The sequence below is a fragment of the Notolabrus celidotus genome, chromosome 21 (assembly GCF_009762535.1).
Source record: "Notolabrus celidotus isolate fNotCel1 chromosome 21, fNotCel1.pri, whole genome shotgun sequence".
Classification (NCBI taxonomy): Eukaryota; Metazoa; Chordata; class Actinopteri; order Labriformes; family Labridae; genus Notolabrus; species Notolabrus celidotus.
Genome location: NC_048292.1, coordinates 24,377,904 through 24,403,901, shown reverse-complemented (window position 1 = coordinate 24,403,901; position 25,998 = coordinate 24,377,904). Strand labels below are relative to the sequence as shown.

The 25,998-nt window shown below is 43.0% G+C and overlaps 1 protein-coding gene across 1 annotated transcript in view; it reads right to left on the bottom strand.

The window, feature by feature from the left end:
• Positions 1-878: 878 nt before the first annotated feature.
• Positions 879-25,998, bottom strand: part of gas2l3 (growth arrest-specific 2 like 3) — a 43,750-nt gene continuing 18,630 nt past the window's right edge. The window contains exons 2-9 of the mRNA XM_034673371.1: positions 23,203-23,258; positions 12,355-12,541; positions 10,161-10,279; positions 8,319-8,460; positions 6,320-6,383; positions 5,492-5,633; positions 4,397-4,501; positions 879-3,394 (exon numbers count right to left, since the gene is read on the bottom strand). Coding sequence (XP_034529262.1) covers positions 2,012-3,394; positions 4,397-4,501; positions 5,492-5,633; positions 6,320-6,383; positions 8,319-8,460; positions 10,161-10,279; positions 12,355-12,541; positions 23,203-23,226 — 2,166 coding nt within the window. The 5' untranslated portion in view covers positions 23,227-23,258 and the 3' untranslated portion in view covers positions 879-2,011. The remainder of the gene's footprint in view (positions 3,395-4,396; positions 4,502-5,491; positions 5,634-6,319; positions 6,384-8,318; positions 8,461-10,160; positions 10,280-12,354; positions 12,542-23,202; positions 23,259-25,998) is intronic.

Sequence of the window (25,998 nt, the reverse complement as noted above, 5' to 3'; positions counted from 1 at the left end):
GACCAGATCTCACAGATATCTAAGATTATTTGTGCCGGCTCATCAGCAGCTGTTGGATTTTTAAACAAGCTGTAGGGTTGTTGCCATTCCACATAGGATTGTGGTATCTTTGATCTCATATGCAGAAAACTGTTTGAGACAGTGCCATTGTGGTTATGTGATTTCCATTATCTTTCTGCTGTCTGAGTTGCATGGGTCCCTGGCTAACTTCAGGCTGCTCCCTGATGTCAGCCAAGGTAGGCCTGTTTCCCTTCTACCATCCCTGTTTTTATCAGCAGGCACATGTTCGAGTGATTCTCCCCCGACGTTAGTGATTGAGGAATAAATTCTTTGTTTATCTCTCCCACAGTTATCAGTGATCCAGGGAGACTGTGCCTTCACTGGATAAGGCTCACTTGTGTGGTGGGTGGCCCAAAGAACAAGTTCCCAGCTCCATTATTTAAAAATAAAATCATTAATTATTATCATTAATGAATCCCTAATTTTCACTATCTTTGGAGCATTTTTATCTGGTCCCACCATGATACTTTTTTTGCATTTTATGAGATGTGTTATAGTGGAATATACAAGGAGTACTTCAATTTGCAATGTATTGTTGTACTATGATATATTTTGATGTGAAGTATTTTTTATCAGGTATATTATATCAGGTAAAATATCCTCGATGTTAGTGATGGTGTTACTATTACATTAGTGTTCTAGGGTTAAACACTAAATCAAATAAACTTATTATATTCAATTTTTACCAGGCCAGTTGAGCTAAATGCTGCTAAATATTACACACTGCACCTTTAAACTTCGAAGAAATATTCTCTAAGCATTCAGAGCAAAAGTGCAAAATCTAAATGTGTAAAGAAGACAAAGACAACCCAGCCGAGTTGACCTTTAAAACACTTGTCCATTTATTAATCAGAAGACAAACAGGTAGCTGGAACACAATCGACAGAATCAACATTCAAATTCAGACAAACACAGCGGTTTCTGTAAAGTGCCAAACAAGAAAAAAGCCTCACTGATAATATAGATTTACTGCACACACACATACACACACTCATATTCACAAACAGCACATAGAAAACTAGAGTTTTAATACACAGAAACATTAGAAACCATATAAAACAAGTCTATACCAACAAGCTCTAAAAGGGTTTCCTGTTCAAAAGAAAAGAGGCGTTTTGATCAGTAGTTCATCTGCCACTCTGAGAAAACAGAGGCATGAGTGCTCGTACTCACTGTGCAATTTTTATCTTTAAAAAACAATAAATCCCCAAAATTACCCACAACCCACCACCCCATCATCTAGTACATTCTACTGCCGCTCAGAGACGAGATCTCTGATGAAGGCACACGAAGGGAAGGTCTGCTCCTCCCACCCAGATATCAAGATACAAAAATCAGACGAGATATACGTCTGACCCTCCTCCGGTGGAAAGATAATTCTCACTGGAGGAGAAAGATAAATCGTTTGAGTTCCAGTTGTGTCACTGAAGTCTTCACAACTTTGGTAACATGCTGGAGAGAACAGGACTTAAAAAGCTGCTTCATCATGAATAAAAACTGACCTGCAAAAGTTCACCTAAGTGCGTTTTATCGAGTCATGGCTGTGTCCTGTTGTCTCAAGTTGAGCTACAAAATGTTGAGGTTAGTGTTTGATGTTTAAACTGACTTTGATGATTTTGCTCTATAAAAAAAGTCTTGATTTGTAACGCTTAAATGTAACAACAGTAGAGGCTGTAAACATTGTGCAAGTTTTAGTGTTACGCAGTTAACGGAGCTCTTCTTTTAAAAATCACCACAAAGAGAAGACAAGCAAAGCTCCACATCTTTGACCCTTTTGGATTAAAAACATTAAAATAAAAGACTTTGACAGAACAAACAAAAACAAACTCATTAATTTGGAGACAAAACGTCGGTCGAAACTGAAGCTTTGTGGTTGGGATTAGTGATAAGTTTCATGTTTCCATAGAGTCTGAGTTCCAACAAGTGCTGATCCTCCTCAGAGACGGTCCTCTCAGGCCCTCTGCTTCCTCCTGCTGATCATTTCAAAATAAGGGTCCTCGCTCTTTCCGATGTACTGTGGGATCTTCTTGCGTACGCTCGGCTCTGTCTTCGTGGTTTTGACATTAGGGCTGGTTTTCTGCGGTGTGAGCGCCGGTCCTGTGGACAGTTCTGGTTTCAGAGTGGCCTTGGCCTTGTCAGGGTCGGTGATGGAGGCTTGTTTTCGCCCCACCCTCTGTGCATTGGCTGGTGCTTTGTGATTGGCTCTGATGGTGGGTGAAGGGCTCGAATTGCCCCCTGGAACCTGCCGGGGGACGGTGGCAGCGCCACGTGACGGGGCAGCAGCCACCTTACTGGGAGCCTGCACCTTGGCTTTGGCTGTGACCTCTTTGCTCTTGGGGAGGGGGCCGGTAGTTTTTGGGAGCGCTGGAGAGGCTGTCCGTGAGCTGGGAGTGGGGGTCCGGGTTTGTGGAGCTGATGAAACGACTCTTGTTGGAGTCGCTGCAGCTCTTGCGGCTATTCTCACCCTCCTCGCTGCCTCTAGACGAAGACGCGAGGCTGGTGAACCAGGGCGGCGCTGTGCCAGGCGCGAGCGCTGGTTAGAGCCTGTTGGGGGCCGGGCTTCTTTTGGGGTGGGGGCGCGTGCTGGTGCACTGATTGGGCGAGGAACAGATGAGGAGGTAGGGGAGGTGCATGGGGTGGAGGGTTTGTGGCATTTGGAGGATGGCTCAGGGCAGACGGGGCTCCTGGGCTGGGAGATGGGTCCACGTGGTGACTGTCTGGGCTTCACTTTGGAGGCCGGGTTAGGGTCTGGAGGGGTTGGGGATGGAGTTGAGGATGGAGTCCGAGCTCGGCGAGGGACCTGAGCACCCTGAAATCCCCCTGGGCTGGGGGATTGTCTGGAGGAACCTCCCACAGGTGTGGAGGGCAGAGAGGAGGAGCCTTTGGTGGTGATGGGGAGGGGCAGCTGGGTGGGCTTCCTCGGTGATGATGGCGTCCCCTGGAGGTTCTTCTTGGGTGCTGCGATAGAACCTTTTCTGGACAGGGTGGGGGTGCAAGCAGGGGAGGGGGTGTACGACCGACATGCCTGACCAGCAGCATTCCCTGTCTTGCAGGTGGAGCTGGAGGAAGAGGAGGATGATGAGGTGGAGGAGGAAGAGGATGAGGATGAGATGAGGTCGTTGACAGCAGCGAGGGGGTCCATGTCAGGGGGAGGGGGTGGGGCTGCGTTGGTGTGGTGACCTCCCAGGCCGGGGGGGCCTTTCTGGAAGGCGAGGATCTTCTGCTCCAGGGTGGTGAACTGCAGAACTCGCAGAGGGTCGTACTTCGTGAGGAAGCCACGCAGCGTGTCCCAGCCGCCGCCGACACGCACCATCACGTGTTTCCCATGGAGCATCTGTGAAGAGAAAGAATATACCCGAGTTAGAGTCTGACAACTTCACTTCCTGTAAAGACAGTCAGAGGTCAACAGTGATGTTTTCCTTGAGGTTCCTAAAATAGCCTCTGCAGGTTTATAACGAGTCGGTCCATCCTCAGGCTTGGCACCGCAGACAGCAGAGTAATTATGATGTAATCGCTTAATGCAATGCACCACAGTTGGGTAACAAGCTTACATATGTCCAATCCCAGCCGTCAGTGATGTAGTGAAGACGCCTGCACGCTCTGCATCGCTGCCAGAGCTCACACACACGCACACAGACAACACACACACAGGGACAGACTGCCAGCAAGCTGTGTTGTCAGTGTGTATCGTACCACGCTCTTAATAGGATATAAACAGAGTATTTATACTTGTACTGGATACTGTACTGCTCTAAGCTCTTCTTCTGCACAGGGCCAGGGAAAGAGGGAACACACTGGCTTTCAGTTTTTCTGCTTCTTTGAATCACAGACTTTGATTTCTGATGATCTGAAGACAAGCTTTGATTATTTGTTCCTTTTTATTCTCATGAAAACCACAAAATTCAACTCCTGTATCAGGAACAGTCTCTTTTGCTCACTTCAAGATACACAGAAGTTATACTTTATCATCCGCACCTGCTGTGGGTGGATATAAAAACATTTTCAGGGGTCTACTTTTTTATCATTTCATTTCTAACATCGTCTTTTATAGCCCAGCGTTTAACCTTGTGATGGATTTTAGTCACCCACAGAGGTAAAGGTAGAGGTAACAGCCAATTATCTCAGACCTGAAAGCCAAACCCTGAAAAGAAACTGAACTTAAGGTGCTCTGTAAGGTTCCTCCAGGTTTTTATTACCAGGTTCATTCATTTAGGAGAAGAGGAGACCTCTGCAGACCATTCCACTCTGAGTAAAAACACATGAGCCTTCTTCTGCTGCTAAAAGGGACAGAGTGTGTGTGAGTGTGTGTGTGTGCGTGTGTGTTACGAACACTCACCCGAATAAAGAGCGTCTTGTCCCCCAGTCTGTAGCGTCCCTCAGACAGGTACTCAATGGAGACTCTGTTGGCGCAGTTGCATGGAGGGTCATCCATACCGTGCTCCTACAAGGGACAGCACAAAGAACCATAAGGCGGCCATATTGAATTGTCTTTGCAAACATACGACGGGATGCTTCCAGCTGGAGGAAAACTCAGTGTAACCTTACATGACCGAAAAGCAACGCAATACATTTAAAGACCTCCAGTTTCCTGCGTGAGCGAGCAGTAATGCAATTACACGCGATGAACCAGGAGAGAGACGGATTTATCTCCCAGGATGAGAGAGAAGAGACGAGGTGATGAAGAGGCACAGGACTAAGAGTTAATGAGTGTCTGTTTGATGCTTGTGTGAATGGGTAAAGTGGAGTACTATCTGGAGAAAAAAACACACAAGTCGTGGACACTTTAATCCAAACTGACTTCCACTTCAATGGGGGCAGTTATTTTTAGCCGCGCTGTCTACTCTGGGAATAAAACCTCCAACCCGGGGATTGTTTGAGTCTCATTTTACCCACGGGGGAGTAAACTCGCCTCCATTGGGAGTTATTTTGAAAGTGTTGTAACCACAGCTGACGGAGATGTTGTGTATTCAAATGAGCATCGAGTTCATCTCTGTAGTGCATGACGGCATGCTTCTGCCTGGAGGTCACGTGTGGCGGCAAGCACGGGGCGCCCGCACGAGCATCACATGGTAAGCTGCGATGCGTCAGACCCTGGAGGGCGCCAATGAAGCGGCAAAGGGCTGCCGCTTGCCGCCATCTTGGCTCCTCTTCAACTGGGTCGCACATGCACCAGCTATGTGAAGCTAACGTGATCAGCTGTGGTCTTTTGTTGCTTCTTTTGGCTTGTTTGTGTGTTGTTTGGAGTGAACCGTCATCTACACTGAAGTCAGATGACAGCTCACCATTATTTCATGTGTTTTGAGGCGGTAACTAAAGCCATTCTCATGCCTGACTTCCTGCCTCCAGGTGCAAAGTTTCATGTTCAGTCTGTGTCACAACACTACAGCGGTCTCTTCCTGAATGTATGTGGAAGCCGTCAGTCAGGACTCACCCCAGGCTGGTAGAGGCCTCCATGCTGACAGCACACGCTGAAGGTTTTGACCGCTGGACGCGGCTCCTCTGTCATCAGCAGAGTCTCCTCAAGCTCGATCTCCTTCTCCAGCTTCACCAGAACTGGAGGCTCCACGCCGTACCTGATAAGACGAACAGCAGGGTAAATAAACTCTCTTCAAGCACTCAAACATTCAGCTGATAATTTTTGCAGAAGATGCTGCAAGTCATACATCAGCCATACATCAACCTTAAAGCTTGTAAAGGTGCAGAGAAATGATCCTACACCATAAAACATTGACGTAGCCTCAGTGATGTCACCCTTTAGTTTCTGAAGAGGGGTTATAAGCATGAAGATGGTGGTTATCATAATAGAAATGTAAACTCTCTCCACCTGGCAGCTACAAGACATGCCCCACATTATGTCTAAGTATGCAGAACTTTTAGCCGTAATACAATCAATTAATCCAGCTACGAAAATAACTCGGTCACAAACAGAGACATGAGGTTAAGAGACCAAACTATTCTTTTGTACATGACAGTAACATCTGTTAAAGTCTGCTGTAAAGAAGGCTTTTTAATTTTGGGACATAATGTTGTCTCTTTGGCTTTTGCCTCAAGCATCGAGTTCAAGGAACTGCAGTTTTTTTAACACTTCTGCATTTTCCAACTCAGGAGGTTGCTCCTTGCTCATCACCATTTTGCTTTGGGGTCTAAGATAAAGATTCTGAAGTCCACAGGAGCAATACAATCTAACTTCCACAACTTGTTTTTTCTCTTTAATGTCTGGTTTGATTTGGACTGAATTAGTCTGAGGTCAAAGACTTACTTGGAGACGAATCGGCCGATCTCCAGCAGACACAGGCAAACCTGCCGAGGCTCCTTATGCAGCACTGAAGAAGAAAACACAACAATTAGAATATCTGAAGAGGCACCAGCCACTTCTACTTCCTTTAAAGGTTTAAAAACTCAGTGTGCCTTTAAAAAACGTGACATTGTGAGCATATAAGATAAATTTAGCTCCCTCCTGAGGGTTGTTGGGCTGACTCATGAAGACAACACACAGCTTTGGGTAAGAGAGGTCAACTTAAACTTTCAAATTTAAAGTCACATAAGGATACAAATTCAACAAAACATGTATAAACTGAAAAAGAGAAGCTGAGATTTGATGACAGGGCTCTTTTCATCACCAAGATCTTTTTTATTCAACAATCACCACATGGAACGAAGTGATGCCCCATGCAGGGTGCTCTCAGGATGATTGCTCTCCTCTACAGATCCTATTAAACCATTAAGAAGGTAGACTTAATCAACAGATCTCTGCAGAGTTATCAGGAGCTTACAGCCACAGTATGCTGGTTTAATTATGTTATTAAAGGCTGCAGTGTTCATAATGATATTAAAGGCTGCAGTGTTCATAATGATATCAACGGACTATGTGGTTAAATTAATATGCTGCAGGGTTCTCTTGAGGTATTATTCAAACTGCCCTGGACTGGACTGATCATGCCTAAGTAATACACGTGCAGAGGAGAATAGCAGGACTTGTTTCACGTGCAGGAAACTCTTCAAGATATCATTTGCAAAGTCTCAAGTAGAAAATGTGACTTGGCTGGTGTAAGACAGGCGCAGCCAGGTTACTTCAACCCTGGAATAAAAGATTTACCAGATGATAGCTGAAGATCTGCTTGATAAATCAAACGTGTTGCTCCCGACCTCTCTACAGGGACTTTGTGTCTGGTTATGAAACTACCAGTGGACGCTTTTAATAGGTTACTACGAGTCCTTCATTGGAAACAAACAAGACTTGTTATTTTCACAAAACTCATAAGGTCAGATTTTACTGAGGCACAGGTTTAAGTTTGAGGTGGATGGATTTGAAGAGTTATGGCTGCAGTAGAAGAACTGGGAACAGAAATATTAGAGGGAGTTGAATTCTGCATGACAAAAGAGACTGTGGAGCAGCCTCCCTCTTTGTGATTACTTTTAATTACAGCAGATGCAAATGGCACATTGCAAACACACAGCCAGACCAATGTGGACAGATATGTAATGAACAATGAGTGAGCATCCAGGGTTCAAGGCTCCCTACATGTGATCAGGGCCTGTATGCCCGTCCAGCCATTACACAAACGGGACTATTAGTCTTAACGTAGCGTTATGGAACGGCCCATTTGGCTGTAGCATTAGCCGCATGCACGACTGCAAATAATTGGACAATTAACTAATTGTGCCATGAAAGCGAGGCTGGTGCAAAACGTCAAATGTCCAAGGAACCTCCTGGAAAACCTATATCCAACAAATTCAAATTGCGCATTCCTACTATGCATAAACAACAATAAACATGGCGAGAGGTTATTAGTGTGACTGAGAGAAGATCAAGAAAAAACTATTTTTCAGAGGAAGAAGAAATGGACATTTTATTACTAGAATATAGAATGAACAAACAGCTTTATCAGCGAGACAATCCTTAAAGATCATACTTTTCCAAAGGATCCGTTCGATCCCTAAATATCAGTTGTCTTTGCATATTTCGTCTTAAAAAGGTAACACATAAGCACGATGTCCTCCATCCTTTAAACAGCCTAACAGGTGTGGTAATCCTGCCGTTAGCACCTGTAATGGTGGGGTCTACCTCCATTAAATGTAATGCTTTGTTGGGGTGTTAACCTGACTCATGCAGACCGCTAATCCATTTTTTTCTACCATTAGTGCAAACGGCCCAGTTTCATCGCTAATGGCTGGACGTGCATACGGGCCCTGATCACTAAAGCCACATGTAAATACCAAGTAGTATAAACAGGGTCTGTATCAGAGGTCACTCTTACCAAGGCCTTCTGACTCAAACAGGTAAGTCTCCTCCATCCCGATGTGGCGACACCAGGCCAGGAAGTTAGCGGTGTTGTCTCGGGCAAAGAAGGAACCTGGAGAGGCGTCCCGCTTACAAGCAACCTTCCTCGTGGGGAACAGCTGTCAGAAAGAATGAATAAGTTAGCATTAATGTCAAATATTGTTGTTACATTTGTTGCCTGGTAGAGCATTCAACAAAAACATTATAACCATGTTTGAACTGTAAGTAAAGTCAGGCTTCCAACATCAACACTGTGACGTGAGCAGAAAAAAAAGGCTGAAGGTTTATTGTAGGTTCAATATGGAGCATTTTGCTAAACTAATAACTAGCAGTCTTGTTAGGGTTGTACGTTGGACGTAGTATTCGTGACGTCACCCATCTGTTTCTGAAGCGCTGCTTTGAAGCCAAATCATCGGCAGCAGCCATATTGGAAATGTTGAACTCAACAAAACAACAGTCGAGCTAGTAAAGAGGCGGGCTTTGAGCCTCCTCGCCAACAGCTACAGTGTTCCCGCCTGTCAATCAAGTCAGCTGTGCCTCTCATAATGGAAAACTCGAAATCGTAATTAACTCCAAATTGTCTCGTGATTAAAATATTCACCCCCCCTACAGTGTGTGCCGACCGAGAAATGAGCTATCCAGACTACACTGGTCTTTTGTACCAGGTTGTAAACATGTTTATTTCTGCTGTAAAGATTGGCTTCTTTGAATTGGTGTGTATGTGGTTTCCGGTACTTCCAGAGCCAGCCTCAAGTGGACACTGAACTGCAGTTTTTAACACTTCCGCTTGGGCTTCAATTCTCACAGCCGGAGGTTGCTGCTTGGTATTTATGTGTAGATCAACAGCAAACATGCCCAAGTTAACTTGATACTTTTCTTGCAACTGCTGTTTTAGGCCGTCCTAATCCTGAGGTTTTCTTAGTTGAAGGCTACACTAATTATGCTACTTGTAATAAGCTAATGCTACTTTTTCCTGCACCATGCTTTTGCAAAGATCTATTTACAGTTTGTCTGCCTTGTTTTAACCATCATTACCTTTTTTTTTGCTAAGCCTATCTATTTTTTCCACATGTAATTTTTTCTGTTCTCATTTTTTAGCTAACATATTTTGTTTAGCTGCTAATAATTTTTATTTTGCACATTCTTGTGCCTTTCAAAATGTACTTTTTTGGAAAAGTGAACTTTTTGCTTTCATACTCTCTTTTCTAACATTCTTGTTTTGCTGTCTCGTCTCTGCTAACATTAATGTTTTCAAGAAATTCTACCATGTTTCTGCTTCAGTTACCCTTCTACTAGCATCTTTTTTTATGTCAACACTTTTTATAGTTTAATTTCCTTGTTTCTGGTAACATTACTTGCATGAGACAAGAGGGCCTTCTGTGGTTTTCACTTCCTCTTCATTAATGGACTGAGAAAGATCCATCTGTCAGCTACAGTCATCTTTGTGTAGCTTTTGTCTAAACACTGCACAGAGCAGTCACTACAATTCAGTGTTTCAAGTAGGGTGGACAGTTAGACAAAGATAAGTGTTGAAAATGTTATGATAATTTGAGTTTCATACTAATTCTCCTTCAAAAAATGTTACAGTTCATATTTGAACTTCTATGATACTAGAATCTTTTGATGCACTTTATCGCAATGCTGCAGAAATGCTGTGTCTCCACCTGACCGCTCAAATAGTGAACAGACAACTGAACCCTCCAGATCAGAGATCTGTCAAATTTTTTGACCTGCAGAGCTCGTCCTCCTGCATGTGAGCGTGAAAGCTGCCCTTTCCACTGATCATCAGAGCTATTTCCATCCGTCCTGTCTGACTCACCTTGCAGAGAGCCGAGGGGCAGCTCTCGGCGATCTTGGTCTGCAGCACGCCGATAAGCTGGCAGAGTTTGACGCCATTGTTCAGTTCCTCCATGAAAAACTCTGCTCTCACCTCCTCTCCTGGAAGAAAAGGAGAATAAAATGTCAGCTGAAGAAAACTACTCCTTCTTTTCCACCTACCAGAGCCTTTTAGAGAGAATAGGCTCATTTCATTTTACTTATCCAGGACAAAACCACAACTCCACTGCAGCATTATTGTAATTAATTAAGTCTTTGGAATAAGGGAGACTACCACAGCTTAGATTTAAAGATAATCTCCTCTCTATAGGCAGTATATCTTCTTCTACACAATCTTTTTGTAGTAGAGCGACACATTGACTTTCAACAGTAGACCCTCACTAACGCTCTCCCACGACCTCTTGTTGTAAATCACCGCCCTAGGAAGCTCAACAAAAGCTGTGTGAACTTAACTTACATGAGAACACAATCCACAAGAGCCACAACATTAAGTGACAAAGATTTCCCCACAAAAGTTTACTCCCCACATGACAACGGATGAGCCTCAGGGCTTGAAACTCTACCCGCTGCACGCCACCTGTTTCTGCAGCACCCAGTCCCTCAGGATTCACTATCAGACGGGTCAAACAGTTTTAAAAGACCAAAAATGTGGGATACAGGTCACGGGGGTCATGCTACTAATAACTCATGTTAAGTGTTTGGTACCTGCCCACATTCCTCATGAGAAAAACTGAGAAATCTACTGAAACGAAAAAAAACAACAGCTTCAGCCGTCGACAATGGAGTTAGTTTCCAGTCAGGTTTGGTTTCCTCACTGCTCCATTGTATCTGAAGGGACAATAGACGTCAGTATAATGGTGGAGACGGATGAAATGAGGGATTTTGTTCCACTCCTGTTTCTGTGTTTTACTGAATACTGGACTGAAATGACAGCATCTAAATCCAATTACATGGGACACCCGAGTCAATTGTGTGCCGGTATTTTCCGACCCTCGAGGGAGACACTGTTTGCATGCAACATCCTGATGCTGCTTCACATACGCACGGGCCTGGACACATTTACTGTTGTGCGTACCTTTGCAACACAGTTGAAATAACCAACATTTAAAGGGGGTAATCTCTATTAATGGATTCTACGTAAAGATGTGTAATCTGTAGTCAGGGGGCTGGATTTTCAGCCTGGGCAGTGTGCAGGTTTTACATTTGTAGTATGTTTACAGTAGAATGGACCAATCATGTATAAGCAGGCTTTGGTGTTTACAGGAAAAACAATCTGTCTGCAGATCAAAAGCCGGCAGAACACGATTCACTCCAATGATATCTTGACTCAGATTGGTGGTAATCTGATGACAGTGTTTTTCAGATATATTCATTCAATTTTAGAAAACAGAATACATTTCTCTAGACCAGGGGTTCCCACCCATGACCCCCAAAATATAGGAGCCAAAGACTCAAGACCCCCACTGTCCCTCAAAGTGATTTAATGTGGCTTCATTTAGCTGGTCTGTAGAAAATGACCCTACCTATATGAGCATGTGTCTGTGTTTCCTGTGCTGTTATGAATTAACCTACTGCTACTGATGCTTTAGATGACTAACTGTTCACTAACCCTAAACTTGTGAGTCATCTGGCAAAAAGAAAGGCAGAAAACTCATTACATTTTCTATTTTCAAGGTTTTATTTCAAGGTTGGCTACTATTTTTTTTGTCAATATTATTTACTATAATGGGTAAAATGTACTATTTTTAGATAATAAAAAAAAAAAACGTTCTGGAAGACCTCTCATGACCCCACACTTTGGGAACCCCTGCTCTAGACCAACAGAAAGTTCCTCACAGGAGCCTAAAGACCTGTAAAATGTAACTTAATCACAAGAAACTCTGTTCTTTTTTAAACTTCATATTCCTGAGGTAAGCCAGGACGAAGCCTCTGTTTCTGGTGAGTCTCAGTTTCACTGTAAATTGTAAGCTACACAGAGGAATAGGCCCCACTTAGAGATAATGGTATTTCTTTTGCAGACTTATCTTAAAGAGCATTTTTTCTTTGCTTTCAATCTGAGCATAGCTGCTTCTCGAGTCACTAACTGGACTGTAAACAACTCAGTGACCATCGTTTCCATCATCATCATACATTGGCCATTCAGTTCCAACATGGAGAAATAAGAAACTTTCACTTACCCAGCATGCCACTGAGCCAAATGGCCAGGTCCTCCTGCATAGGCACCAGGGTGGCCTCGTGCCGCACAGCCAGCCACTGGTCATACTGGAAGACGTCTGCGAGGCCGGGGCCGTGTCTCTGTGCTAACGGGCTGCGAGGGCTCTTGGGACTCCGAAGAGGGGCATCGAACTTCTCTCCGAACCACACCTGGAGACAAGAGGAGGGAGGGAGGCAGTTTAATGACCAATTTATATGATGTACAATTGTGACAGACAAGAACACAACATCCAAAGATTCTGCATTCATAAAAAAATGACAATGAAGCAGCAACTTTTGACATTAGAGAAACTGAATTAGTAAATGTTGGAAAGTTTTGCCTGAAATTAATTTCTCTCTACGACTTAAAGTTGAACAGGCTTGTATTTTTACTACAGACGCACACTTTGGTTAGGTAAACACTGATTTATGAAGGCTACTTAAATCAAGGGAGATAAATGTCAGCAACTTCCGAGACGAAGAAGATTAAATTAAAATGGTCTGCATCTTCTCCTTGTATGACTCAAAGGATTAGAAACAGTAACATAAAGCCTGGCAGAATTTTGAAACAGATTATTGTGACTGCCCACATATTGAGACGTCGACCTAATCTGGTCTGAGAGCTCCTCTCTGTTAATCACGGTGATATGAAGGGATGCACTGATTGCACAATTATAGTCTTATTTAAAGTGAATCAAGAATAAAGAAGGGTGAGCTTCAGGGCATCGCTACCATGAGATCTAGAAGCGAGTGAATACTCATTTAGAAGACAATAAACTTCAATTGTCTCGTCTAAAACCCCAAGTACTAGTACTAGTTTTCAAAAAATAACCTGATGATGGCTGAAAGGCTGAATTAGAAAGGTCCTAAAAAGCACTCAGCAAAGAAAAATGATGCAAAGACGGCTTCATTCACTGCCCACATACAGACTACAGCTGACCTCATGAATTCTATTCTATGATAATGTCTGTGCGCACACACTAAGGCATGCTTACGCAGCCAGCTACGAAGAATGAGGGGTTGAAGAGTCCGCTTTCTACTGCAGCCGGGAATTAGGATAGACAAGTTGATGCTGCACAAACCTAATAATTACCAGCCACAGATGAGGTGAGAGTTGATCTTTTCAAGATTGACATCTCTTTCATTGCTGTGCTACAAGGCTGTACTTATTTTTTAACTCTAAATGCAGTGTTGCCTGATTCTGGGACTCCCTCTTTCAGAGTGTTTCAGATTTGTTTTCAATATTCATGTCACAAACCGGTTTTTTCTTCCAGGCCTGAATCAGGACTCGGATTTGCAAATTTAATCTCTTCAGTGAGGCGTTATGAAATCAGCCTGAGCACGTTCTCAGTACAGTCCTTGTGAAAACACTGCACAACACAAGTACACTAACCCACTCCACGTTTCTCTGTAACGTCTTCTTTGCTTTTTAACCCTGAATGTAGGTTAGCAGTTCCTCCGTAGAGCCCAACGTCTCTGCAAACCAACACCACGTTATCATCATCATCATACTCTATTAACCACTCAGCCTCACACTGGGAGAGGAACAGAGGAGTTTTAGCCACCCATCCATGCAGAGAGGACGCATCAGGGATGTCGTCATACCACACTTCACTTAATGCTCTGCTGGAGTTTGCAGCACGCTCTGATGCTGTAACTACGCTCTAACGTGGCTCAGTGTCCTCTGTGGTTTACTCTGGAGTAAAAACCGCAAACACATCTTGATCTCTGAACATTTAATTCCTGCATATACTTATTTTGAAGTCATGTTTCACTGACAGAGAGCCTCACAGGGTCCTTTTTTTTGTACTTTGGTTCTAAATCTATGAGGAGAATCTGAGACAAATGAACTCTGCTGCACTTGACTGCTTAAATGGGTGTCTACGTGGGTTCACAGTCCCGGGGCGAGCCTGAAGCGAGACGCAGATCTCAGCTTTGACGTTGTTGTCCAATCATATCTATCTCTGCTGTTACACACATTCCTGAGATTTTCTTCTCTCTTCTCTGTAGCTCTGCAACGAAAGAGTCTTTCACTCACAGGAGATGTAACCTCAGTTTTCTACATCAACACAGGATTTAAAGGATTTACAAGTTCACTTTCTATTACCAAGATATGGACAAAACTTTGAGCAAAGCAACAAAAGCTTTTTAAACTCCGATTGAATGTGACCCACGCCCTGGGAACTGTAAACTTTTTCCTAAAGAGATTCCAAAAGATGCTTTCTGTGTCCAGAAACAGGATTCTTTTTGTATAACCGAAACGCCCGTGTTGTTTTTGTTTTCTGCCTTTCGATTGTGAAGAGGCATCTTAAGGGGAAATCTCCAAACCAGCAGCAGATGTGCGTTATTACGACTCGCCCTGACGTTACATAACCCCCCTCTGGATGACGCCCCCGCTTCTATCCCCATGTCCACTACAGTATATTGACATCTGTTTAAGATACAGCATTGTAATCTCTGTGTCCGTCACATGCCATCAAACAATAATGAGATATTGCTCCGCTGAGTTGAAGGGTGTTCTTGTGTTTGAAACAAGGCAGGCTCTTGTTCAGACCTTGAATGCATGCAAACAGGAAACCTTCAGGCCAGAGGAACAGAGAGCTGTTATATGATCATGTTCTCCTGCAGATGCTCCGTTCTGTCATGGACAACAAACACTGCTATGAATGCTTTGACTGTGTGTGCACTCTGGATATCAGGAGGTGTCAGATCAAAGTGATACTTAACATCTCAGAAACAAAAACTAAGGGTCCAAAAATGTCTTTTCACTGTGGTAGCTTTAAGAGAGCTATTTTTGTAGGTTCTAATCTCACAATGCTACACAGAGATTAAAACAAATGAGGACATCTACAGTCTTCAATCATGGAGAACTTTTAAAAACAGTGTTTAGAAACTCAAATCTTTCTGATACATTCATTGGGTGACCTTAAACATGATGCTCTACTTGAACACTCTTTGCAGTTTCCAAATGTCTCATCCTAACAGATCCATCCTGCTTTCATGTAAAGTCTTAATAATCAGAGAATAAGTTTCTGGTTGTTAAAGTTCATGTAAAGGCCTCCTGGAGTTGCAACAATAGCACAGAAAGTCAGGACAGCATGAAAGTCGTTGTAAAGTCCTATAATTTAAGGACAGCCTGTCACTGAATTTGCCCTGAAGTTGTTATTCACACCAGTCCCTCACAGAGTGCAGTTCTGCCTTTCACAGGGGGGAATCTCAGGAAGCAGGACATGACCTGAGAAGGACAATGCAGTAGTCACTGTGTAATGTTTACAAGATATCCAAGATGGCAGGCGGGGTGGAGTCCTACACTATGAGGACGTTTTCTTTTGCCTTCATATCAATGCAGCATGTAACAAAGAATAAAAAGAACAGGCTAGAGAGCAGAAAAGAGTCTGAAACAGCGACTTGACGAGCGTGATGGTTGCATTCCCTGAAAAAGACTGGCTGCGTGCTGCATCGGTTCATCCTGACCTCTTCAAGAAATTTCATACAGGACTGGCAGGAAAAAAGTGCAGGAAGAGTTTGGGTGAAAAACTTGACCATTAATGTTTTAACATGGAGCACATCCTGAAATGTGGAGAGGTTTCAGTACGTGTGTGAAAACTGTACAAAATTCAAGTCAATCTTTATCTCAAGACGCTTTTGAAAATATAGCAGATCTAGACCACTCTATGTCAAATTATGAACAGAGACCCAAAACCAAGACAGGATAAGACACAGTCTGACCCCACCTTAATCCACCATGAGCATTGCACCTCGCAGTATTTAGCTAGTTACAGCGGTGAGGAAAAACTTCCTTTAACAGGCAGAAACCTCGAGCAGAACCAGACTCATGTTAGACAGCCATCTGCCTCGACCCAGTTGGGTCTGGAAAGAGGGATAGAGGAGAATAAGAGAGAGCGGGAGCGGTGATAGTGATGAGACGAGTAGTTGAGCGCCACAATTTTCTGTGTTGACAGAATTTAATCTACTGCCTTTCTACTTAATAGAGCTTTAAGTACATTTCAAGTTGACAGCAAGAAACTTTCTATTCTATAGTATTGCATTTTGATTTCTTCCTCACGTGGTAAAGGAATATCTAATAAGGTTGAAACCAGTCCTCGCTGCCTCAAAGAGTGACTAAGATCAGCTCTGAGCATTTTGAAACAACACCTCATCTTTTAGCGTGCAGCTCATTAAAGCTCATGAATACACCTCAAGTCACAAAAATGACCTGAGGGATCCTGCAAGGAACACATGACTCAGGGAAAAGTTTGCACTTTGACTGAAGGAGACAGAAGAGTTGGATAAAAACGGTCAAATTAAGAAGCAGCAAAGGCTGAGCGATGAAATGCAACAGCTTTTTTTATTACATCCTATGAGACCTGGTTCTCTCACAAGCAACTAACACAGGCGTCAAACACAAACACTTGAAAACACTTGAGTATAAGGTTCAAGCAGCAATCACTCTGATGACATTATCAGGTTTTCATGTAAACTCTGTTACCGTTTTCAAATCACCTCCTCATGACGAGTAAAGTGAACACCATGTGAGGAAGAGGAGGTCTGTCGCCTCATTGTCCAGCCTCAGGTGACACTCATTCTCTATAATGCTGTAATTTAATATACTCACTGTGTAATGTGAGGTTGTATGGAGCCTTTAGTTGGATGTGATAGGATCAAACACATGAAGTCCAATGATTATAATAAACATCTAAATGTAATTATGTCACCTGGTATAACACAGAGAGCAGCCGTATTTAATAAAACCTCAGACAGGCAATTTTTTTCCTCAGAAGGAGTAAAATAAAATCTGTGCATTAACTCATTCTAAGATCCTAAGATACACATTCTTTCAAAATATGACACAGCAATAATAAAAGGTAGGGGTTGTCCATTGAATGTATAAAATATGGACGTAGTATCTGTGACTTCACCCATTTGTTTCTGAAGCGCCGTTTTGAGGCTAACCGGTGGCGGCCATAGACTGTAAATAAAAATGGACAGCGTTACTCCGCCTCTTCCCGTTGTACGGTTCTGAAGCCAAAAAATCCCTCTCCTGGGCGCAGCCATTGTGCAGCCAGAGCCTGTGAAGCCACTGTAATAAGCTCCACCCTACAGCGTAGCGTCACAAGACGCTGTGTGTCCATTGAAGTTTCACTCCACGGCGGCTGTGAATCAAAGGAAACCCGGAAGTAAAACCCTGTTTTTAAACTCTAATAACTAACGAAAAAGAAACTTTTCAGAAAAAAGAGGCCTTGAACACAAAACAGTCCAATACTAACTACATATCACCACAGCATATGGATGTGAGAAACATTCGTACGACGTGTATTTATTTGACGGATTTTTTGACCTATACTGCAGCCAGCCACCAGGGGGCAGACACACTGCTGAAAGCCTCACCACCAGGGGAGGATCCGGCTCGCTTGGTGGCGGCAGCCATATTGCTGCTGTCGAGCGATTGTATGGTAAAGAAGTGGGCTTTTCTTTTGTACCAGGCTGTAAACATGTTTATTTCTGCTGTAAAGATCAGCTTTTTTGAATTGCTGTGTATATGGTTTTCCGGTACATCCGTAGCCAGCCTCAAGCGGATCCTCGATGAACTGCAGTGTTTAGCACTTTTTCATTGGACTCATATTTTTAGACCGGAGGTTGCCGCTTGGGGTTTTCACTTTTGTCTGAGTGATCCTCAGACGGAAAAAGTTCATCCTCTCCTAATTTAAAAAAAGTTTTTTTGTTGGGAATCGTGTCAAAAGAATAATGTTAGTTAGAATCAATGATGAGGGGGAGATGTAATGCCTTCTTTCTCCCAGCACTGTGGAGACACTGAGGATCTGCTTGAACTACTGTAACAGAAACATAACCGCTTACTTTGTTTGTCTCTAATTGAACAAATTTACCTCAGGTCTTTGGATATTTAGTTATTTAAAGTATGTTTAAATAAATAAAAGCTTAAATGGTAAAATAATAATTTAATTTCCACACATATCCCCATCAGGACGTCCCCTGAACCCAAAGGAGGGGCTGGGAATGAATGTCAGACACTTTCAGTGATAATTCAGGTGTTTTTGCCTCCGTCTCCTGACCTGTGATACCTCACTTCAAAAGAGGGGTTGAAACCTCCTTCACACACACACACACACACACACATATATAAACACATATTACATAATGTGGTTCAGGAGGGCAGGCTGCCTGTGGGGCTCTGAGAGTTCAGAACAACATATGTACACGCTCAACATCCAGCTAATTAGAAAATAAGGCAGTGTAGTGTATGCGTTAAAAATGACATAAAGACGTAGTGCTGATCAGAAAACCCAGCTGAGCAATGATGTAATCCGGCCTTACATCGAGTCACCTGACTGCTCTGAATGCTTGAAATGTACCTGTTTGCAGACCTGTGTTGTAAATGTAAATCTGCACTGCAGTACGTACAGAACATTTTGTGTAATCCATATTTCTATGAGCACTTCTGTTCCCATAAGTCTCAGGAATGTGGACTGGTAATCTGACTAAGAAATGCAACAAACTGAAGTTTTCATACAGTTTGTTCCCGTACGTTTAGCATGAAGCATTCAGAGTTTATGTGATAATCTTTACCTCAGCTGCTTATAGGAAAGATGACTAAACTCCCTGCAACAATAATGTGGTTCATGGTATTCAGTGTTTAAAGGTCGAGGAAGGAAAGTCAGAGAAAGCAACATATTTCAAATGTGATCACAGGAATCAAACTTGAATCGTACATTTATACACACACTGAGCTTTCAGTGGGAAAAAAGTAAGTGCTGCTACTCCCCTCATTCACCTTTTGGCGTGTGTATGGTGCAGCCAGCATCAGTAAATCATAAGTATTGCGTTTTCAATCTCTATAGTTAATAAAAGATACCAAAGACACACATTTAACAACGAAACAGCTTCAGTATGTGCCTCTCTGCATCATCACACTCCTATCCAACATCCCTGTCTTCTTTTTTTCACTCAGATTTTCCATCTTTCTCCACCACTGAAGAGACTTGTGAGTTTGCCAAATTTGGCGTGCTCACTGGCAAAGACAGACAAGGGAGTGCCATGTAACGTCCGTGAAAGAACGGGAGTGTCACCCTGTGTACCATGGTTAATGTTTTTCAGGAGCGTTGATGATGCAAGAGAAAATGTAACACAGAGGACAGGAAAGTGTACCGGCAGCTGGTAAGACGTCCAAGTACGCCCAAAAAAGTCATGGTCCACCAAGGGGTTAAATTTAGAAAAGTCAGATCTGCGTACTGGAGCGCACTGACCATACATTAAGTTCATCTTCTGCATCACAATCTCCTTTAGTTATATAAACTGTTCTCAGTACTGTATCATCTGCTACAAATACTACACAGCCCTGCCTTCATGCCACATGTCAGTGATTCATGAACGTGACTCATGCAAACAACAAGCCTGAGAATGAAACACACCCTCACAGCTGGATCCAATACTCTGCAACAATCAGACTACAAGCTACATTTTCACCGAGTCACATGAAACCAAATACATCAGTATTGTTTCAAAGCTTTCATTTCGCTTCAGCTATCCAAAACTTTCTGGAAAACTTCCCATGGCCTGGCTGTTGACCTTTGACCTTTAGGGATTGTCACTGAACCTGGAGCTGTTTGGTTTGGCCAGGCTGAACTAACGGGGTCACTTTGCTCTTTTCAAACACTACGAGAGCGGCTCTGGACACTTTCATCTCAGATATTTGTTGATGCCAGGAGAAAGAAGATGTAGCCTTGGTTTTAGGGAGGAATTTTGGGAAAGCATTCAAGACACGAGGGGCTGCACTTCATGTCAATCAGAGACATTTTCCATCATGTGTTTGTGGAAAGTTTTTGCAGATGTTGCTCTTTTATGTCCTCGGCCTTGGTGTGAATTTCGGCTCATGCTGACCACACCGGTTTTGTTCTTTTACAAACAAACACAAGGCTGAGTCAAACAAGGCTGCTCCAAAACATCAAATATTCACTTCAGAAAAAGTTGGATTTACTCTCAAAATGTACATACTATGGATCAAATAATAGTGTTCAGTGTGGAAATGGTATTTAGTTCTGCAGACCTTACTTATCACTGGAACAAGTCGGACTGTTAAGTTGAATGTCACAGTTGATGTTGTCGAGAGAGATGTTCAAAGTTGGATCCACGCTGTCTTTGAAACCTTGCCCCTGGAACACTCCATCTTTTTCTGTCCTCACCTCTTTGTCTTTATCCACTGAACAGGGGAGTAAACTCTGACTTTGTTACTAAAGTACCCACGATACACAATTAACTTCCATAGAAACACTAGTTATATTTAAAGACAAGACCAGTACATAGCTTGAACTCAGATCTGTAACACATTTAAAAGCTGATCGCTACATAAAAGCTGTTTAGGTTATTGTGTAGCCCCGTATCACGTTGTTCAGTTAATCGTTTCAATACCTAGTCAGCTATCATAATTCTTGATAGCTGCAGTCTTACTCTAAATCGCAACTTCGCCTCTTATAGCTCATTGTTTTGGTAATGGGACCAATAATGTTTTGGTCATACCCTCTCAAACCCTCTGTGTATTATTCCATTAACATTATGACAACTAGCTAGCAGATATTGCATTAAGCAGCTGGAGAGATGGTGTTTTTCCATATCAGGTGGTGGAGACCAAAATTTAGCTACAAGTGCTGAATTAAAATTTGTTCAAAACTGCTAAGTATGCTGACATGTTAGCCAAGTCAGCTATATCAAATGGCGATATCTTGATGTCCCTACTTTTAAGAGCAATCATACATTTCAAACACATGAAGCTCTTTAAACTATTGTGTGTGTGTGTTTGCATTTTGTAATATATTTCTATTTTTGTTCTAGAAATGAGTCATGTATGTGAGTATTTCAGAACTATAAAAGGCAAACATAGAAACACTGTCATATCAAAACCAAGGATGTTTCCACTCTGCTGTGACAAACCTCACAGCAACAATTCGTGAAATCCACAAAATCCCTCATCTCTTCAGACATCCACAGTTTAGGATCAAAACCTGCAGACAGTATATTTCTCTGCATGTTGTACTGTTGCATTAATAGATGTGCATATGCTACTTATACTTCCATGAGTGCATACATTTTCAGCATGAGTGAACAGAGCAGTCAGAGTCTGTCTGTTTATCCAATGTGACGGTGCTCTACATGAGCAGTGAAGCTCTGAGCTGAGCTCTAGAAGGAGCTGCAGCGTCAGAGTCTCTGCAGCATCACACTGTCTGATACGGATCAATATGCTCACAGGGAGCCGCTCTGATTCTTCCTTGTCTTTCGGGCGCTGCATGCTCAGACACTTGGTGCCAGATTTCTTCCACTAAAGAGATGAAAGCCACTAAGTAAGTTCCACCAGGACATAAAAAGACAATGTGAGAGGATTTGAATGCATTTGATCTCTAAGTGGAGAATCACAGCAGCTCAAAACATTAGCGTAGTTGTAAAAATATATGCAAAAATAAAGAACAAACAATTTCAACCAGGCATTGTTTTTAAAGAAATTACTTTTGTCCACATTTTAGAGACATCAAACCATGCTGTTGTCAAATGTAAGGCACTACGTGATCTTTAATATCCCCTTGCATGGACAAACCTTCAAGTCAACAAGATTTTGGGGGTGTACTTTGATTTTATGCACTCAACATAAGTTCATCAACAACTGCAGGGAGGCTCCTGACGGCCTTGTCAACACTACATCAGTTTGAGAGTCTTCCTGCCACATGTGAAGTGCACATCACTCAGCTACATATTTCACATTTCCCTGTTCCAAGACGTGTTGAGAGAGAGCCAGGACTTTCCAAACCAGATGACAGAGAAAAGCCTTTCCCAACGAGGTGCTGCCATGTGACAGATCTGTAACATGATCCCACGGTTGTTCTGGGTTTTGGGACGTCTGACACTTGGTTGCTGGGAGGGGAAAGGGGAAAAAAAGTGTGGAGCATTCCCGCCAACTCCCAGTAAAAAAATATGTGGAGAATTTCCTCAGGGTCCGAGCGGAGGAACGACAGACATGCATAACAACAACAAGACGGCAAGCTGTAACACAGGTGGGCTCACCGCAGCTGTCGGGTACGAGACAGATGTCTGCACTTCTTTATTTAATCTGGATAACTATGGCACGGTGTGGGAACTTTTGGCACATGGACTGAGACATATTTCACGTCACTAGTTTGAAGTCTATTTCAGAACAGCAAGATCCGAGTCTGGGAAATGATGGTCCCATTTAGAGTAAATGAGGTGATAAAACAGGGTACCTATTAGTGTTTGACAAGCTTTTCCCTGAAGTGAAAAATGTCTTATTCAGCATACAGTGTAACTAAAAGACACTGTTGAGTTGGCTCTTGATTCCCTCACTAAAAAGAAATAGTTCCTGGCCAAAACTAGGCATTAAAATCAGAGTTACGTTGATGTACAGGTGTACCTTGCTTTCCAGCACTGGCTGAAAGTTTTGAGATTACCAACCTCTGCAGTGCAACCTTCCAGTATGAATCTGTCGCCGTTTGAACATGAAGAATAAGCAAGTAACAAGTTTGCAATGGCTAACAAACGACTCAAGGCTTCGAAATAGTAGTCAGCAAACGAGTGTGACTTTGTGCGTTCCAGCTTTGTGCAGCTGGACTCTCTAAGTAGTCCTGCCTGAGGTCAAAAAAGCCCACAGGACCAGTGAAATGTAGTAATCTGCCAATTCTGTAACTAACCAAAAGTATTTGAGGTTGGACCAGAAAACGGTTACAACAACAAGAAGCTGGATGAAAAATACATCCTAGTCTCACTCCTGGCCAATCAAAGTTCACCTCACAATAAGTAGATGATTATAAGCTTACCTGGATGCCAGTCTGGACAGCCATGACTGTGATCACAGAGGATTCACTTCTTCATTCTGAGGAGAGACGAGAGAGAAATGTGTGAAACAGAGGCATCATAATATCAACTGTACTCGGATCACATTACTGTTCAGTCAGGTTTCTGAAAAGTGCTCATCAATGTTAAAATAGAATCCGATGATTGGCTCATCAGGAAGGTCGACAGTAACAGCGGTTAGAAGAGGTTAGAGGACACATCACTCATGTCTTTGTAAACTGGACAGGAGATGGTGGAATTGGATTTATGATTTTATTTGCATTAGCTGATTTGATTTATTTATTGTTATGAGTTTGGGGCAAAATGCATTTCATTGCATTAAGGTGACAACATGTTTGTTTGTTTTCTGGGGGGGTCAGGGAGGTGTTAAAAACCGCTGGTCACAGTGGACTCTTACATATTGCCAGTTCAAGTCGGCAGATTTATGCATCTGTTGCGCCTCGTCTGGAATCACCACACAGAAGCGTATGGCGGGGCAAAGTCGTTCTGCCTTTGATGCGCTTTCAGAGGTCGTAACAGAGGCAGAAAAAGGTAAAGTCGGTGACGATGTGTAGCGCCGAAGATGGGAGGAACAGCAGTGTGTGTGTGCATGTCTGAGCGTCTGTTTATGTCCACACACTGTGCCTCTTGGGCTTGCGCAGCGATGGAGTACCCAATGCAAAATCAAACACACTGTCTTGCCACTGATACTGCGCTATGGCATCGTTGTGGAGTCCATTGTGCAAGTACAAAGGCCTTGAGATGGTGGGACGTCCTTAAGGCACTGTTGTGGAACGGCAATGTGTAGGTAACCAGTAATCACACAGAGGCTTGCCATCGTCTTAGGATAAGTATTTTCCGTGTAAATTGTTAAAAGTCTGGAAAATAGTTTCACAACATGAATCCCTGTGTGACCACAAAGAAATCTTTGAGTGTTATTCATTTAACCTTTCAAAAACAAGAGCTATGGTTTAGGATTCTGGTTGAGAGGACAAGCTTGCCTTTTCTGTATGCTACACTACGCTCATCACAACTGGCTCCAGCACAGTTTGACAGATATATGAGGGGAATCCATTTCCAAATCTATATCCTGACAAGAAAGCTAATTAAGTCAATGCCTAACATGCCTGAGGGCTGTGTATTAGCAAAAATCAGTGGGGACAATAGAACGCCTCCATATGTTGCTATATCGGAAACAGAGGAACTCTCACCATTATGTAAAGAAATGTGAGAGTTATGAGATGAGCTTTGGTTTGATGGTAGCTGTTCTGGTTTTAGTCCAGAAGAGCTGATAATGCTTTCAGTGAAATCTGAACTGTGATTAGAGTCACAGTAATGACTCCATGATTCGACTAATGCCTCATTTTCAAAAGGCCAAAGCATGTAGCTGATTAACTGACTGATACAGCAGCTTTATCTTTTTATCTTACATACTATGTGAATATTAACTTTTCTTAGGTTTAACTTGACCTTTGTGCAGTCATCGACCAGAGAAGCTAGTACTGATCCAATTGGCATCAGTTAATCTGATTCCCCAGTACACCTGGAGTAGGTAGCCAAATCATTTTTGTGCACAGTCGACGAGCCTCACACTGAAGCCGTCTCCCTCCTGGACTCGAGGAAGATGTGGAAAATCCCTTTGACTGACCTGCACGTCCTCAGGACATGCACTGATTATCCAGTCAAGTCCGTCCAGTCTTTTTAACCAATTTCAGACATGTGGCTCTTCAATCTACAGCACGGATCTACACTCACTGTCATGATAGTATTCTGCAAGTTCAGTGTTATTTAATTATCTAGACATACTCATATTTTACCGGATGTTCAAATGGAAAAGTCAAGAGTTTAACCGGAAGTAAGCTGAACCTAGGACACTCAGGATGCTGCACTCGGCCCTCTGGGTAAAAACCAGCCAGGACGCTGTTGTTTCACTCAACACACACTGAGTTTCAGTGGATGAGACTTTCTCACGAGGAAGTGATGCAGTTAGTCTAGAGAGCTCCTCTCTGCCCTTTCCCATACAGGATGTGAAGGATTACCCCAACGCTCCTCTGTCCCTGAGGGTGTGCGCTCCACAAAGAGAGGCAGCGGGTGGGTGGGGGGAGAAAGCAATCACAGGAGCGTAGATACTAATAACACTGATAATTTGGTCAACACAGCTGAGCCAATAGTCCCCCGCCACTACCAACAACAACCCCCACCTTTCCCCTGAGACCGCAAGTATCACCTCGAATCAAACAACACAACACAAAAGGGTGAGTGAAACTTCTAGAGTGGAGGTATTTCTACTGGTTTCATCATGCAGTCATGAAAATACAAACTCAGAGAAATTCAGGGAACTATGTCATAAAGTAGCACATCTGGTTGATTAAATAAAGGTAGATTATGTGAGATGTCTGCATGGATTTGGTTGCAGGATGTTTTTGGTCTCACTTTGAACAAATCATGCATTGTTATTTTAGCCACACTACTTTTGGCAACAAACACTTTTAACTCGTAAAAATGCTTTTCATTTTTGAACAACATGAATTCAAAAATCCCTTCAAAGCCACGGATCCTATAATCACATCCCTGGTCGTTCAAAGGCCTGCCTGTGAGTGAAGCGTCCAGTCATCCGACACCAAAACTGCAGCCCAGAGGAGAGAAGATGCAAGTCAGCTTCCAAGGACGGGACGGGAGGGGATGGGAAGGATGACAACACAGGAAAACCTACCTCAGAACAAAAACAGAATAGTACCGAGCGAGGAAACTGCACCAAACAACTCCGACCAGCCTCAAAA